General features: G+C 36.9%; 2 protein-coding genes across 3 annotated transcripts; one reads left to right on the forward strand and one right to left on the reverse strand.

The window, feature by feature from the left end:
- Nucleotides 1-740: 740 nt before the first annotated feature.
- Nucleotides 741-8,574, reverse strand: si:dkey-222f8.3 (uncharacterized protein LOC561722 homolog). Of its 2 annotated transcripts, XM_037786301.1 has the most exons (8): nt 8,476-8,574; nt 5,364-5,463; nt 5,109-5,220; nt 4,890-5,011; nt 2,879-2,991; nt 1,371-1,524; nt 963-1,271; nt 741-914 (listed from the first exon to the last, which is right to left on the reverse strand). In XM_037786301.1, exons 1-7 carry the CDS (start codon nt 8,484-8,486, stop codon nt 1,011-1,013), a joined length of 873 nt encoding a protein of 290 aa, XP_037642229.1. In that variant the 5' UTR covers nt 8,487-8,574; the 3' UTR covers nt 741-914; nt 963-1,010. The 2 variants fall into 2 exon arrangements, with proteins under 2 accessions (XP_037642229.1, XP_037642228.1); XM_037786300.1 differs by having other exon boundaries at nt 741-1,271.
- A 936-nt stretch (nt 8,575-9,510) lies between these two features.
- pak1ip1 (PAK1 interacting protein 1) lies at nt 9,511-14,720 on the forward strand. Its single transcript, XM_037788713.1, has 10 exons — nt 9,511-9,859; nt 10,493-10,655; nt 11,382-11,502; nt 11,648-11,722; nt 11,817-11,869; nt 11,961-12,106; nt 12,861-12,958; nt 13,202-13,301; nt 14,238-14,367; nt 14,581-14,720. The coding sequence occupies exons 1-10, from the start codon at nt 9,782-9,784 to the stop codon at nt 14,688-14,690; spliced, it is 1,074 nt and encodes a 357-aa protein (XP_037644641.1). The 5' UTR covers nt 9,511-9,781; the 3' UTR covers nt 14,691-14,720.
- The last annotated feature ends 1,160 nt before the right edge of the window (nt 14,721-15,880 follow it).

The following is a 15,880-nucleotide window of genomic DNA, read 5'->3' on the forward strand; positions in this document are numbered from 1 at the left end:
TGATAAATAAATCCATGACGATGTAATAAGTTCCATCGCTCTAATTTAATATTTCAGTCATCTCATGATTACATTTTGTTGTCATATGCTTAGGACACACCAGAAATCTAATCCTTATTGGGATCTCTTGGGGAAGTTTAAAACACAGCAAATGAAAAATTTAAATATAGAATATACAAAAATGTGTAAATATATAACTATACCATATATAGTATAGACATCTAACTGTATAAATAGTATACAATGAGAGTACTGAAGGCTAAGTACAATTAATAAGCACAAATAAGCAGTTGAAATGTATATTTCATCAGCAGGATATATATTTTCCATCAGTATGATAGATAGTTTTTGACTTCTGAGAATTATTAGAATAAAGTAATTTCTAAATTTACTCTCAGGATTACAAGAATAAAGTCAGATTTCAAAGTCGTTCCCAACCATCTTTAATAATAAAGCTGCATCAAGCACTTTTTTATTCTTTTAACACAATCAGTTGAAGCCCAATTAGTCAGTTGATAGTGGTGCCAGCTAACTAAGGCAGTGCTGCCAAATTTTTCATTTTTGTGTTATCAGAAATAATACTTGGAATGAAATATGGTAAAAAAAAACAAAAACACTTCATATCTAGATGGGCATTAAAAACAAGAGTCCAACTGCTACTTTTTTTGTTTTATCTCCCTAAATCTTGTGAACTATATGGCTTAATTTCAGAAAACAGGAGAGAATTAAAATGCCAGAACTACTTTGTAGACAAATAAACTTTATTTACTCCATAATAGTATACAGAATAAGACAGATAAATGATTACAACATGCTATATTCCTTCTATATCAATCCAGATCAGAGGGTTTAGGCTGAAAACTCATTAGGTAAGTTTAAGCCTGACGTTTTGTGCAAAGAGAACCTGATCCAGATTTGTCTTAGGGTTATACTGCATAGGAATGAAATCAAAGTGTAACGGAAATTGTTAAAAATGTAAATGTTTACATGACCGCTTCGGTGGAGTGATATTACAAATCCCTGTGGTTGCTGCTGAGCAGTTTGGGGTAGGATGTGCCGATGGATCTCCCATGCCGATAGACAACCAGCTCCAGCACGTACTCGTCCACTTTCACCTGCACAGAGGTCATCTTCTCATTCGACATGAGGAAGATGATGGTGAAGAGAGCCACCTCGAACTCTGGACTGACACCAATGAAGCAGCCACCGATAGGCTTCACCAGGCCTTTCCAACTGAACTGCAGGTTCAGGACGTGGTCATCTTCATCAGGCTGTAAAACAATGACATAAAAAAGCTCATTAAGGAAGTCATTCATTTATTTTCTGTTCAGTATCTTCATAATAGACATGATGACACTGTGTCTTCTTACTGTATTTTTGTTGCCTCTTGCTTTGTAGCCTTTGTAGTCAACGTGGTCGTGCTTTTCCTGCAGGTAGAACTGGATCCAGTTGTGAAAACCCGTGATCTCCTGGCCGTACTTGGTTTCTCCCACAAACACATGTTCAAACCCACAGGAATCCTGTCTATAATTAAAAACGAAAACGTATTTCAAAGATAGATTTATTATGTCTTCATGTATGCCCTCATTCATCCTGAGATTAGATATTTATTTCCTCTTATCTACTGTGTTTGCATTGCTGCCCGGATAAAGGATGAAAGCACTAAAGGTAACACATCCTCAACAACTCTCCTTTGAAGAAGCAGTTGAATATCAAATATAAGCAAATTAAACATGCAATTTAACTATTTTATTCAGTATAACAAACAGAGTTCACGTTTAACCAATCCACTCAGACTTATGAAAGTACATTCTTGTCCTTAGAAATAATGGTTTGACTTTAAAAGTTTTAACTCCACTACTGTTTATTTGGAGCAGACGTCAGGTGACAACGGAGCAAAACTCCATTAACTGATGAAGACCATGAGATGTGGTTAAAAGCTCCAGTAAGCTAGTAAGTGTATTTTTCCTTTCTCAGTGTCAAAACAGGATTACTTCACTCTTACCAAAATGAAGTTTATTCAAGTGTACTATTAGTATACTTCTTTTGAACTTCAAATAAGAGAGTGCCTTTCAGTTTACTCTTTATGTACTTATCAGAGATATACTTAACAAAAGTATACTTAAGTATACTTGGCTCATATTGACAAGTATACAGAAAAGTCTAAGTATACTTGGCGTATATAGACAAGTATACAGTAAGGTCTAAGTATATATGGCTTATAGGCCTGCTACCTTAATCTTTTGATCAAGATATACTTAAGAAAAGTATAATTAAGTATTCTTGCCGTATAGGCTTACAGAAAAGAATACTCGGCTTGTAGTTGTGCTTACTTTTTGATGGAGTAGCCTATTAAAGTGTGTGATAGTTTGTAAAAGGATGTTTTGATATGAATTTACTTCAATTCATCAAGTTTTTGGATTATGCGTTCACCGTAGAGACATGCGAGAACAACACATTTTATTAACGTTTTTTAATCTCATCATAAATCATCAAGTCAAATAGCAAAAGGAGCAAGTCTCTTTATATATTACATAAATCATTGACAAAATACTATAAGTTAAAGTATACAAAGTATACTTTCATGAACTAAAAAGCAGAGATGCTCACACAAGTCCAAAACAAGTTTCAAGTCTATGCAGTAACTATGACTTATGACTTAACCATAACTGAGCAAACAGATTTGTTGTATCACTATATTTATTTTTAGATTCTTTATTGAGACGGATATTCATCCAGTTTATACAGCTGCAGAGAACAGTAAAGATTGACTTCCACCAGTTATTCTGTAGATGATTAAACCTGTGCTCTGTCTAACCTCTGGGATTGTCTCTTTAAACATTACAGCAGCTCCCCCTGCTGTTCTAATGAAACTCACCCTCCTCTCCTGTCCCTGTGGTAGAGGCGGAACCAGATGTCATACAGCCGTCTCTTGAAATACCCAGGGTCTGATGGCGACTGCCTCTTCCTGACCAGATACTTGTGAGCACACTATAAAGAAAAAACAAACACTACAATGACATTTCATGCCTCCAAGTGAAAAATAGCATCAAAGAACACAGAGAAGAACAGTATAGTGCAGAACAATAGAGCATACTGATGTTAAGATAGTTTGAGACTGAAAGTTCAATCTTGACGTTGAAAATAGTAAACAGAGTGTCTATTTGCATCTGGGTGAGAATAGTCATACGGCAGCTATTCGGCTATTTACACCCGGTAATAGTAGAAGTAATATAAAGAGCAACAAAGTACATGTAAGGAGTAGGTTGTGGTGGATGAATGGGTCCAACTCACTTCCACCTCTTAGACTGGGGTTTGATTCCTCTGAAAAGCTTATTTTTCACTTAGTTGACTTATTTTCTGTTTTTTTATTATTATTTTCAGTTTTCAGTTGCAGTTTGGTTAGGTTTAGGAAAAATATACATACAGTACATATACACATACCGTATCTAATGTGTGCCCAGGTCGTGAGCAAATAGCATTGCTGGCTACTGACACCTGGGTGCTAATAGCATCTGCCAATAGTAAAAATGTTTAGAACGTTTAAGCAAACATGGATGAGAAGAAAAGCTGATATATTAACATCTATAGATCCATGACAGCTGGTTAAACTTGCTATTGAAGATCTTGTGATAAAGCTCCAGTTAACCAGTAATACTGTACATTTGACTCGGAACTGTTATTATTGGGCATAAAATAAACTGCATAAAAATAAACTAAAATAAGGATGCAATGTGAACTGAAAGATAACTGAAAAAAAAATTAAAATACAGTTATAATTTTGTCCTACACATTAGTTAAAAGATAAAATTTCCATTTTCATGCTAAAAGCGTTCAGTGTTGAGAAATCCTCTGAAAAAGAACATCATGTTAAAGGAACTGTATTTAACTTTTTACATACGTATACATTTTTTTTTATTGCTAATGTGTGAGCAGCTTGTAACCTAACCGCAAAAATTAGACCTTCCTCGACTCTCTGGGTTTCCTCTATCAGCCTGTAGACTGCTTTTAATGTGAAGAATGTTGGCCGTTTTTTCTGGGGAAATCCAGCAGATGTGACGTCATGCGCGCTTGCGAGTGCCTTTGCCGTAGCTAACGTTTGGTTAGAAATGGAGTCCCCTAACGCCAACAAATGACCAGCCTTTGACACAACTCAGACTCCAACATAAACTCCATTGAAGCACAAAAAAAACAAAGTTATATCAAGTGAAGCCTGTCTTGCAAAACTTGAATGTGACCAACGTCGGGCGAAAACTAGTGTTGTGGGAGTAGCGTGGATCTTTTGGAGAATAGCAGAGCCAGTGCGAAGTGTGTGTATGTGGGAAGTGAATGGTGAAGCAAGAGAGAGAGAGCAGCAGCAAGTGTGTGAGAAAACTACGGTGTCTCCCCTGTTCCTTCCGACCACGGTCGGGAGGCTGTAGCAAGAAAAGTTAATACTAGGATCAACATCGACCGAGCCTTTGATTCATGGAGGGACCATCATTTGGTAAGCATGTGAAATATATAGTGATATTATGGTTTTAGCTACTAATGTTGCTAATGTAATCAACATGATGCCTGTCAATCACGCTTAGTCTCACATACAATCGCGAGCAACAGGATGCTGACTGTCGTTGACTTAGCGGCCAAAGGTGTCCCTGTTAACAAGCAATTTCTGATTCTTACAGAGAGTCCCTTTAAGAAAATCTTTTTTAGGGTCCGGTGACTGATTTGGCCTGTAACTAAATAATTATAAAAAGGTGTCACAGAGTGGAAGTCATCAAACCGGTCAGTAAACAGCAGCTTGAAACTCTGTAAGTGTTTTTCAGGAGGTAACCAGGAGTATAAACAGCTACTGGGTAGGATCAGTGTTAGAGAGGTGATTTCTCTCTCTCTCACAGCCACTGCACCTTCATGACATCGGTCTCCATCATGGAATCGATAAAGAGCCTGTTCTCTTGAATCTCCTCCGACGTCACCCTCTCTGATACACCCGTGGACACCTCATAGTTGTCCAGCAAGTTGATGAAATCTGCATAAAAAGATGACACGTGATTGTTAAAAAATGTTGATGGTCCTGGCAAAAGAAAAAGTGTAGTTAATGGGAGGAAAAATGAACTGTTACTTACGTAAATATGTCTCAATACCCTTGAGTTTGTCTTCATTGACGTATGTGAATAGTGGAGCCCTGGCCTTGTCTCTGGCATAGTTGCTGCCCTTAGCCACATAACCTGCTCTCCCCTGAATAAAACACATACAAATACACAGACAGACATCAGCATGGAACTGCAAAAGGTAGGAAAACGGACTGCATGGAGTTTGCATGTATTGCATGTATCTCTGAGTGTTTTGCATTGCAGAGAAGGCTGACTTGTGCTCCTGACCTGGAGGGAAATGATGTAATCAGTCCCCGGCCTGAGACGGTTGGTATCCAGGTGCCAGAGCTGGTTTAGCACCTCGGTGAGTTCCTGGTCGGCCTCTTGACTGTGAGAAGGCGAAGAAAACAAATGCACGGAATTAAGTAGAATAGTAGACAAAACAGAAATGGTGGAGGATTTTATTGTTGTTCTTCAAAGAGAGAATTCAGAGACAATAGGCCTTTTTCAAAGCAGACATTTAGACTTGTCACATGTGGCAAAAGCACATGTGTTACTAATAGCTCCGCTCTGTTCAAGTGTCCCAGTGAGTCAGGACAGTGTGACAGTGAGCACAATACCAGAGGCCTTTCCCATTTCCAAGTTTGTACCTGCTCGCTTCATTTCCTCAACTCCTCTCCTTGCAAGCGGAGGAGACGAGGAACAGACGCGAGGACAGAGGAGTCGAGGCAACAGGCATTTAACAAATGAGACATCGTTGCCTTGGAGCCTTCATTTCAAAGCAATTAAATATGAAGTGTGGCACAGCTGCAACATCTGTCCATTGTTTTGTTATACTGCTGTATTTTATGATATCTGTCGGATGAGCAGAACAGTGTTTATGACAACTTATTGGATATATTAACTATTAGGCTACTATTTCAATTCATAACGTGGCATAATGTGACAAGGATAAACGAATGTCAGATTTTTTTTAACACACATTTATTTATATATATTTATATACTTTATATATTTATATATCTAGCAACATGAGATACAGCAAAATTAGAATGTAAGATAATGTTGTTATTGATATAATAACTCGCTGTTTGCACTTGTAAACATAATGTCACGATTACAGCAGTTGAATTGGATGTAGCCTACATTCAACGATAAAAACATAAATAATATGAAGGTTAAATGTCATTAAGGAACGCGGCCAGCAAAGCGCCTTGCGAGGCGCTACACAAACAGCAAGCCTCATCGATCCTCGCTCCTTGAGATGTATTTTAGGAATTGGGATGACCTTCAAGATGGAGCACTGAGATCAACTTCCGGGTCACAAGGAGGCGAGGAGGCACAAAATTGGGAAATGAGAAGCAGCTGAGGAAACCTGAAACTGAAGCAGCTAAATGTGTATTCTGTGAAAAAGGCCTACTCTTTGGGTTAAAAAGTTCAATGATAAACATATTTTCTCCATTCACAGAAATTATTAACTCATGTGTGATAACCTTCAGTTGACTTTGTGATGTATTCATTTTATCCTTGACTGAACTGCATGCTCTTTTATAAACTTACACATTCAAAAAATGAAGGAAGTAATGATGAAGGAGAGGTTTGTTTTTTGTTTTTCACAGCCAGTGTGGCTCTGAAAGAGATCCCCTGGTTCTGCCACCACTGATGAATTCAAGCAGTTAAACCAATCAAATAGTGCGGTTTTTGAAACCTCCTACTCATCATGGTACCATTTTATGAGAATGTGTTGCTTGAGTAAATCATCCAGATGACAGAAGTCAACAGGAAGTTGCTCCTTGAATAACAAACTCATAAAGGGTACTCAGTAGAAAGCAGTTTGTTTCAAACTGGGTTTTCAACATGTTTCTTGATTTTTATTTTGGGCCTTTTGTGTATGAAGTACTGTATATGGGGGTTTGATAGCATGATAGTAAAACATTGCCTGGAAGTTAAGAGTCAGTTCACCCAAATCATGAAAGAATACATCCCTTCCCAGTAGCTGGGTCTTGCAATGCTGGGAGTTTTGGTTTCATTTGATTTTGAGGAGGCAGAAATATCAAAAAATCTGCAAATAAAACCAGACTACAGAATTTGTAAGACTGAGTACCACTATTAGGGGAAAGAGGAATAATGTTTTTGTGTGGTAAAATTACCATTTCAAACAACTGCAGCTACAATTTGATCCCAGTGTTTGTCTAATCTAGAGCTGAACAACTCAAAATGTGTTGAATATTGTACATTTTAAGAGTCAACTTGCACACACTTGACTATTTAGTTCATGTTCAAGTATGTTCAAGTTCTAGTATATTAATAAAAAGCTCTAGGTGCATGTCAGCCATACATTAAATGTTGCACTTCCTGATGGGGAGAGCCAAATCACTTACAAATGCTTTCATTTGCATTTTTTTAAATAGAGTCTTGCCTGAAGCCCATACAGCTGCTGAAGGTTTTCTGATATTTTTGTTCCGGGGTATATGTCTTGCTCCTGGTGTTTTCTTTTGTTATGCAACACAATGCCAGCAGGCAAAAAAATGAGAGTTGGGGAAAACCTTGGCTCCACAAAAAGACCCCACCTGCATCATTAAGTTACAACTGCATGGCTCTAAACGTAGGCTGTAACATGAGATAGACCAAAAAACATCATGTCACTAACACTTGGCCAAACAAATATAATGAGGCCATGATCAGTTGTTTTCCTTTGTGTCTGCACAATCTCATCTTCACTCGACATTATCTTCAAGTGCCATTAAAAGTCTCTCATATAACTGATAACTGCACCCTTCCTGCCATATAAACAGAGCAGCAGATGTTTGACACATTGGGAAAAGAAAAAAAAAGTTGAGTAAGAAGCAAGTGACAGGAAGGAGCCCATACTTATACAGAAACTTCTCTGTTCTTAAATTAACCAGGGCACAGTTGTGAATATCACAAGGGAGAACAGCTACATACTTTTATTGCAGCAGAGTCTGTTTCCTGTCTGGTCCTGTTTGTGCTGTTGTATAATTTAACCCTCTAATCACAACCAGCAGACCCTGCAGCTCTGTCTCTCACACACACACATACACACATACACACACACAAACAAACTCAACATCCAGAAATCCACTGTACAAACATGCAATGTGCACTGAGAACAGCTGTTGATCTGAACCAGAAGGACATTTGTGTTTTGGAAACAAAACCTACACACCTCTACTTTTTACCCATCAAGATGAACCCTGAGATGTATCATGTTACAGTTTGGCTGATGCTTACATAAAATATTTCTGCCTTGAGGGGTTGAAAAGTTAAAAAATTGGCACGAAGCAGCTGATAATAAACATGCACATAACAGGAACTAAGAAACACTTTTACAAGACAAGTTTTTCTGATGCATCTTTGTTATTTGTCAACCACAACTTACCCCCTTGACATGATTCCGTTCAGTAGAAGAAGTTACTCTGACTTCTAATCAACTAAAGGTTTCATGCAGACAGTTATCTGAGGCATCAATCATGACGTGTACAGAGGAACCAGCCAATTACAAGACCCAAAGTCATCCGAGCTCCTCCCTGTGTCATGTGAAGGGCGGATCCCATCCTGTAGTTGTATTACTATTCATATTAATAACCTACAGTGGGCTTACTGTGAGTAAGGTGTGCTTTACATAGAGGTCAATTCATTATTGCAGAAGACAGAAACACTTTGGACTGAGTTTTAATACATATTTTTCCCTCTATATATTGTATGTACACTGAGTAGGATTTATATTTACAGTGACAGGTATGTACATATTATAATATGTACATAAAGTGATGATATGTACATATTACAGAAAATATGCATTAGAGACTGTACATTATAATCTCAAAATGTGCATTAAAGACTGTAAGAATTATAGTCTATAAGAGCAGCAGTGGAAACATATTAGGAAATACTAACTTTTATTTGTTTATTTTTGCTTATTTATTTTGCACAATTTAACCCTATACAAAATAACAAAAAAAAAAGAAAAGAACAATAATATACAGTGCAGGAAGAGGCAAGAAACCCACTGGGCTTATCTGAAGCCTCCACCTAGAGATTAATTTAAAGGAATAATATGACTACATAATAGTGATAACAAACAATTAGGACAAGATATATATAATAACAACAATAACAATACAGTAAATATATTAAAAAAGACAAGTGTGTGTATGTGAGTGTTTGTTGCGTGGAAGTGTATGGTTAGTGTTTGTGAGGAGGATATTGATTTAAATATCTATAAAGACTTCTGGGCAATCGTAACCAAACAACATTAAAGTACTACAAGCAAAAACTGCAGGTACTACACACTTGAAGAGTTACACATAGTTAAAAGTATATAAATCAATACATTGACTTTTAACCTGCATTAGAGCATGAGTCTCAACATCAGCTTTTATTTTGGAAACCACTACCGACCAGAGAGGAAGTAGACTTCTGCGCATGCGCAGCAGCCGCACACGTTGTTTTGGACTGTGAAGTGGGTTTGGTAAATAATAGCTAGTAGATAGTCATATTTAAATAGCTTCAGCACATTGTTAAGGTTGTTTATCGTCTCAGTGTTTCCTGTGTAGGTCTCTGCTTGGACTGTGAGTTGCTGTTAGTAGCTGTTGCTGAAACCAGGCGACAGAAGAGGCAGGAAGTTAAATAAAGCTCACTAGCAGGCTAGCTTAGCTCAGCCCTGTGTAGCTGCAGTTGGCAGCATGGCAGCTGTTCTGGAGCTGATCGCTGGGAGCTACGAGCAGGTAGCTTTTGGTTACCGAGTGAAGACTGATGACAAAGTAGGTTGGAGTGTCTTATTTTGTAGTTGTGTGTCATAGGTAATGTCCAAAACTGGTCTGCGTTGTATTTTCTGCTCTCTGGTACTTACTAACTAAATTGTCACTGGGATGGATTGACAGTTATACAGGACAGCAACCTGTGTACTATGACCACACATTTAAATGATGATCATGGAAATGTTTATATATATATATATATATACATATATGTGTATGTGTGTATATATGTATGTATATATATGTATGTATATATATGTATGCATGTATATATATGTTTGTATATATATATATATATGTATCCATGTATATATATATATATATATATATATGTATGCATGTATATATGTTTGTGTATATATGTTTGTATATATATGTATGCATGTATATATATGTTTGTATATATATGTATATATATATGCATGTATGTATATGTATATATATATATGTATGTATATGTATATATATATATGTATGTATATATATATATATGTATGTATGTATGTATGTGTATATATATGTATGTGTATATATATGTATGTGTATATATACATATATATATATTTTATTTAGTTATTATTATTTATTTAGTTATTTATATATATATATATTTATTTATTTTTGTTTGTCATTCAGGAGTGGACAGCCGAGGCAGACTTCACACACCACGCCCACACAGCATCCATATCAGCTGTAGCAGCCAGTGAGAGGTTTGTTGTCACAGGAAGCAAAGATGAGACCATACAGCTGTACGACATGAAGAAGAGGACTGAACACGGAGCTCTGCTGCATCATGACGGTCAGTATCTTTTGCTTGACATTAAGTTATGTACACTGACAAGTAGCCGAGCTCTGGCTCAGTGACACTATTATTTCTAGTTTGATTCCCACAGGGGCTTCCTAAAGATGTCTATAGCCTGTGGTAACATTCATGTCAAGTCACTTAACTTTCTACATGAAAATATCAAGGATGCAAAAGAGATGGAGGATGTATTGATGGTTAGAAAGGACACGGATAAAGACAACTATTTTTTTGTTTTCTTGTGATCACAACAAAATACATTTGAATCTTCACATTACATTATTTTCTTAAGTAAAAAAATTGAACATGATATAGCACAAATTAGATTTTTTTGTACATATGTGACTCAGATCTATTTTTTCATAACAGTGTGAACAGCACATCCCAATTTATTTATTTATTTTGTTAGTAGCTTTCTTCCTTCTCTCCCATTATTTCATGCCAGGTTCTCTATACCACTTGTGGTATACTGTAGGTATTGTAGCAAACTTATTTTATCTTATGATTTGTAGTTTGAAATGGCTGTTGGGGTCTGAATTCCAGCACATTTATCCAGACAGCGTCATGGACTTTATTCAATTTCTTTACTGCTGGAACGACAAGTATTAAATATCATCGAAGATTTGACCTGTTTCCCTTTTCATCATTTGTCAAACTGTAAAGAAATTAAAGACACTAACTTGTGGTCTGCAAAGCTGACCTTAACCTCTCTGTATTACACAGGCACCATCACCTGCCTGGAGTTTTATGGGACGTCTCATCTGCTGAGCGGAGGAGAAGATGGACTCATATGTGTGTGGGGCAAGAAGAAGTGGGAGTGTCTGAAAACCATCAGAGCTCACCAGTAAGCACAGAGACAGAGAGAGAGAGAGAGAGAGAGAGAGGTGCTGCAGAAGCACTGAGGTGTTTGTGTTTGTGTGATTGTTGTCTTGTATTTTGTTGGATGGGGCGAGTCAAAGTAACTTGCTTTATCCTCTCGTTTTCCACAGAGGTCACGTCACATCATTGTCCGTCCATCCATCTGGGAAACTTGCACTTTCAGTTGGGACAGATAAGACTCTCAGGTAAGATTCCACAGCTCTGCTGGAAAGTCTGTGAGGCAGACGATTCATTTAACAGGGAATCAAAAATGACTGTTGCATCTTTTTATCCTTTTAGAACATGGAATCTAATTAACGGAAGATCGGCCTTCATCAAAAACATAAAACAGAGTAAGCCTCCTCTTGGATTTTGAACTGTTAAAGTTCTTTTAGTAAAATTAGTACGTTTGAAGTAACTTTTTCTTCTCTACACTTTTAACAGATGCACACATTGTCAGATGGTCTCCAGATGGGGATAAATATGTGGCTGTGGTGAACGACACAGTAAACATCTACGACCTGCAGACAGCCTCTGTGACAGGAACAATCACAAACCCAAAGAGGATCTCATCTATTAAGTTCTTAAATGTGAGTTCTCTGTCTAAAAACTTGCACTTACTATGACATTTATATGTGATATAGAGATTATTGTGGTTGAGATGATTAGTATTTGCTATTAATCCAAGATACAATTAGTTAAATTAGGGCTGTCAAAGTTAACGTGATAAAGCGTTAATGCAAATTCGTTTTAACGCCACTATTTTCTTTAATGCAAATTGCAATTTTTAGGTTGTAGCAGGCTTAGTTTTAAAGGTTGTGAAGTTACTGGCATCATACTAAACTAAATAACCTAAGGAATCCATTGGTACCAACCATGTCATACTAGCTTGTCGCAAAGGAGACTAAATAACGCTCCAAACTTGCGCTAAACTTTGGCAAGGAAAAACTTGCATGGCCATTTTCAAAGGGGTCCCTTGACCTTTGACCTCAAGATATGTGAATGAAAATGGGTTCTATGGGTACCCACGAGTCTCCCCTTTACAGACATGCCCACTTTATGATAATCACATGCAGTTTGGGGCAAGTCATAGTCAAGTCAGCACACTGACACACTGACAGCTGTTGTTGCCTGTTGGGCTGCAGTTTGCCATGTTAATAAAAGTATTAAATACTTGACAAATCTCCCTTTTAAGGTAGATTTTGAACAGATAAAAAACTGTGTGATTAATTTGTGATTAATCACGATTAACTGTGGACAATCATGCGATTAATCTTGATTGAATATTTTAATCGATTGACAGTACTAGTTTAAATAAATCCTGTAATCCTGCTTGTTTTTCAGAACTCCATCCTGGCCGTCGCAGGAGACGATGAGATTGTGAGATTTTGTGACCTGGGAAAGGAGAAATGGGTGTGTGAGTTTAAGGCTCATGAAACCAGGTAAAATCATAGTGTTTTTCTTACTACAGATTCATGTACTTAAAGTATTTGGAGCTGTATTTCTAAAAACATTTCTGTTGATGAGAAGAGAACGGAGCTTGTGTGAATTATAGGCTATGAAGCTTACTGATATTTGTATTGCTAAAAATATCTGCATCTCTCATACATGTGTTTATTTTACATATCATGTTGTCATATTGGTGAGAAGCAAGTGAACAAACTTGCATCCTTTTGTGATTTCAGAGTGAAAGCAGTTGACAGTTTCATGATGGACGATTACTGCGTGCTGGTGACGGCTTCGAACGACGGATTCATCAAAATGTGGAAACTCCATCTAAAAGAGGCACGTCTCTAGTGTTATTTATGAACGTTTGAGTGTAAAACATTTACTTGTGACTTCAACCAAATTCCTTATTCATTTACTTTTGCAGCAACAGTGTAAGCTTTAAAGGAACAGTGTGTAGCATATAGGGGGATCTATTGGCAGAAATGGAATATAATATTAATAAGTATGTTTTCTTTAGTGTATAATCACCTGAAACTAAGAATCGTTGTGTTTTCGTTACCTTAGAATGAGCCGTTTAAATATCTACATATGAAGCGGGTCCTCTTCACGGAGTCCACCATGTTTCTACATTAGCCCAGAACGGATAAACCAAACACTAGCTCCAGATAGGGCCATTTGCATTTTCACGTTTTCACGTTGGCCACCGTAGTTCTTCTACATGTTTGGCACACGGGAGATGTTTCAGTTGGTTGCAATCTGCAACCTCACCACTAGATACCGCCAAAGCCTACATACTGCACCTTTTAAAATACATTTTTCCTTGGGGCAAAGACATGCCAACCCGACATCAAAGAACTAGCTGCGACGAAGGCCACCAGTTGCGTCGCCTCATGTCGCCTTTTTCTCAGCCAGAAAGTTCCACTCAAACACACCGCAAAGATTACAGCTGACAGCAAACTACCACATACATTCGGACGGTCACTGATGGCCCCAAACTGGCCGACGGCCGACCATCAGCCTGGTGTGTAAGGGCCTTTAGTGTCACCACCTATTGACATACATCTGCTTTGCAAAGCAGAATAATCAAGTTATTTTACAAGCAATAAGAACTAAAATAAGACATTCAGATAAGTAGCAAACATGTCATAAAAACATAAGACATTCTGTTACAAGACAAACTTTTATACTTTTGTATAAACAAATCTAAAAAACAATGATTGGCAAAGTGACGAGCTGCTGTTGATCTAGCAATACACTCCTGCTGTCCAACAGGAACTGGAGTCTCCCACTCTTCTTGGGGAAGTGAACACAACAGCCAGACTGACGTGCCTCGCTGTGTGGAAACCTACATCAGTGCAACAGACCGCAGAGAAACCAGCAGCTGAGGCAACAACATCTCAAGGTAGTTGTCCTGCAAACACCGACTTTTGTTGCATTTCTTCATCACCATGTTATGAAAGAGATTTGAGCTATATACTGTGCTGTATATTAGAGGGTATACTGAGGCTGGTGATTTGGGTCTTTTTTGAGTTTACTTCTTTACATGCACTGTAGGGAGGTTCAGCTTCCTCTCACTAAAATCCTGATAAATAAATGTGTTTGCTTCTGTCCACAGAACTCATTCAGGAGCTTTCAAAGACGAAGAGAGTCCGGATCGCAGTAGAAGAAGTTATTCTAGAAGATGAGAGCAAACCCAAAAAGAAGAAAAAGGGCAGTGGAAAATAAAATGGAAAATAAAAAATCGTTATTATTATTCATGGACTGTTTTATATCTGGACTTATTTGGTCGCATACGCATTTGGGTGTTTCTGCAACTCCGGTCACTTTTGACTCTCCCAAAGTAAAAAAAATCAACCTCTATGAATTTTAATTTTAACCATCTGAGAATGTAATACATATACACAGTTACACAAAATTACATTTAGTGGTTAAAATATTAATCTGTAACGTGTTTATTTTGTATGGTTTTCATCACTTGTTCTTACTAAATGTCATTACTGCAACATTACAATAAAATTAATTTTATACATTTTGCTTTTTTAATTTCTATAATATTTTTAAGTACATTACAGTAAAGAAAACAAAAATCACAGACAATACATGATGTGTTGATAAATATACATAAAAATGCATTTGTAAAATTGAATTAAAATGTGTTTTTTTTTATACTGATAAATTGAACAGCCTATTTGCACACTGGGCCACTATAAACGTACACATTTGAATATTTTGACTACGCATTTATAATTTGTTTTTTAAATGGGATCAAGAACAACACTTTACTTACTGGCTTACTGTATATCACTGACAGTACAATTTATATGTATTTGCATGAGAAATAAATGTATTGGTATCATTAAAACACCTTTCAACTCATCATCTCATCTCTCAGGCTGATGGGAATTCTTAAAAAAATTCATCATGATTCTGATCGCCACCAAAATCTATTGGATTGTTCATTGTGCTACACCCCACCCCTCCCAAAAAATTCATTCAAATCGCTCACGAACTTTTGGAGTATTTTTATTTATTTATTTGTTTGCACATATATAAAACTGCACAAAATCCAGTCAATGAAAAAAACAAAACAAGAAATGTGTCAGGAGAGGTCAAGAAGCCACAGGCTTATATAAAGGACCTCCCCCCAACCCCAGGAGAAAAAAACAATAATAAAAAAGGAAGAAAGATCTAAACTAACATAGTTTTAAAAATACAACAAAAACAACAAGTTAAACAACAACAACAACAACAAGTACACAAAATGTGCAGAAAAACCTAACCAAACAGTGGAAAACAATCCAAATAAAAACAATGAAATACATACAGAAAACAGTACAGAAAAAAATGAAAATGTATCTAAACATATCAAAAGATAATTAGACATCACAGTAATCCTGCTAACAGACAGACAATCA

The sequence above is a fragment of the Sebastes umbrosus genome, chromosome 12, assembly GCF_015220745.1.
Source record: "Sebastes umbrosus isolate fSebUmb1 chromosome 12, fSebUmb1.pri, whole genome shotgun sequence".
Lineage (NCBI taxonomy): Eukaryota > Metazoa > Chordata > Actinopteri > Perciformes > Sebastidae > Sebastes > Sebastes umbrosus.

Excerpts from the sequence above, each read along its gene's own strand:
- si:dkey-222f8.3 (XM_037786301.1), bottom strand. Across the intron at positions 2,992-4,889 it reads TGGAGACCGATGTCATGAAG|TGTGCTCACAAGTATCTGGT; the intron begins GTGCAGTGGCTG and ends TTTTCTTTATAG. Across the intron at positions 1,272-1,370 it reads CAAGAGGCAACAAAAATACA|CCTGATGAAGATGACCACGT; the intron begins GTAAGAAGACAC and ends ATTGTTTTACAG.
- pak1ip1 (XM_037788713.1), top strand. The coding sequence starts at position 9,782 with ATGGCAGCTGTTCTGGAGCTGATCGCTGGGAGCTACGAGCAGGTAGCT. Across the intron at positions 9,860-10,492 it reads GAGTGAAGACTGATGACAAA|GAGTGGACAGCCGAGGCAGA; the intron begins GTAGGTTGGAGT and ends TTTGTCATTCAG. Across the intron at positions 12,959-13,201 it reads TTTAAGGCTCATGAAACCAG|AGTGAAAGCAGTTGACAGTT; the intron begins GTAAAATCATAG and ends TTGTGATTTCAG.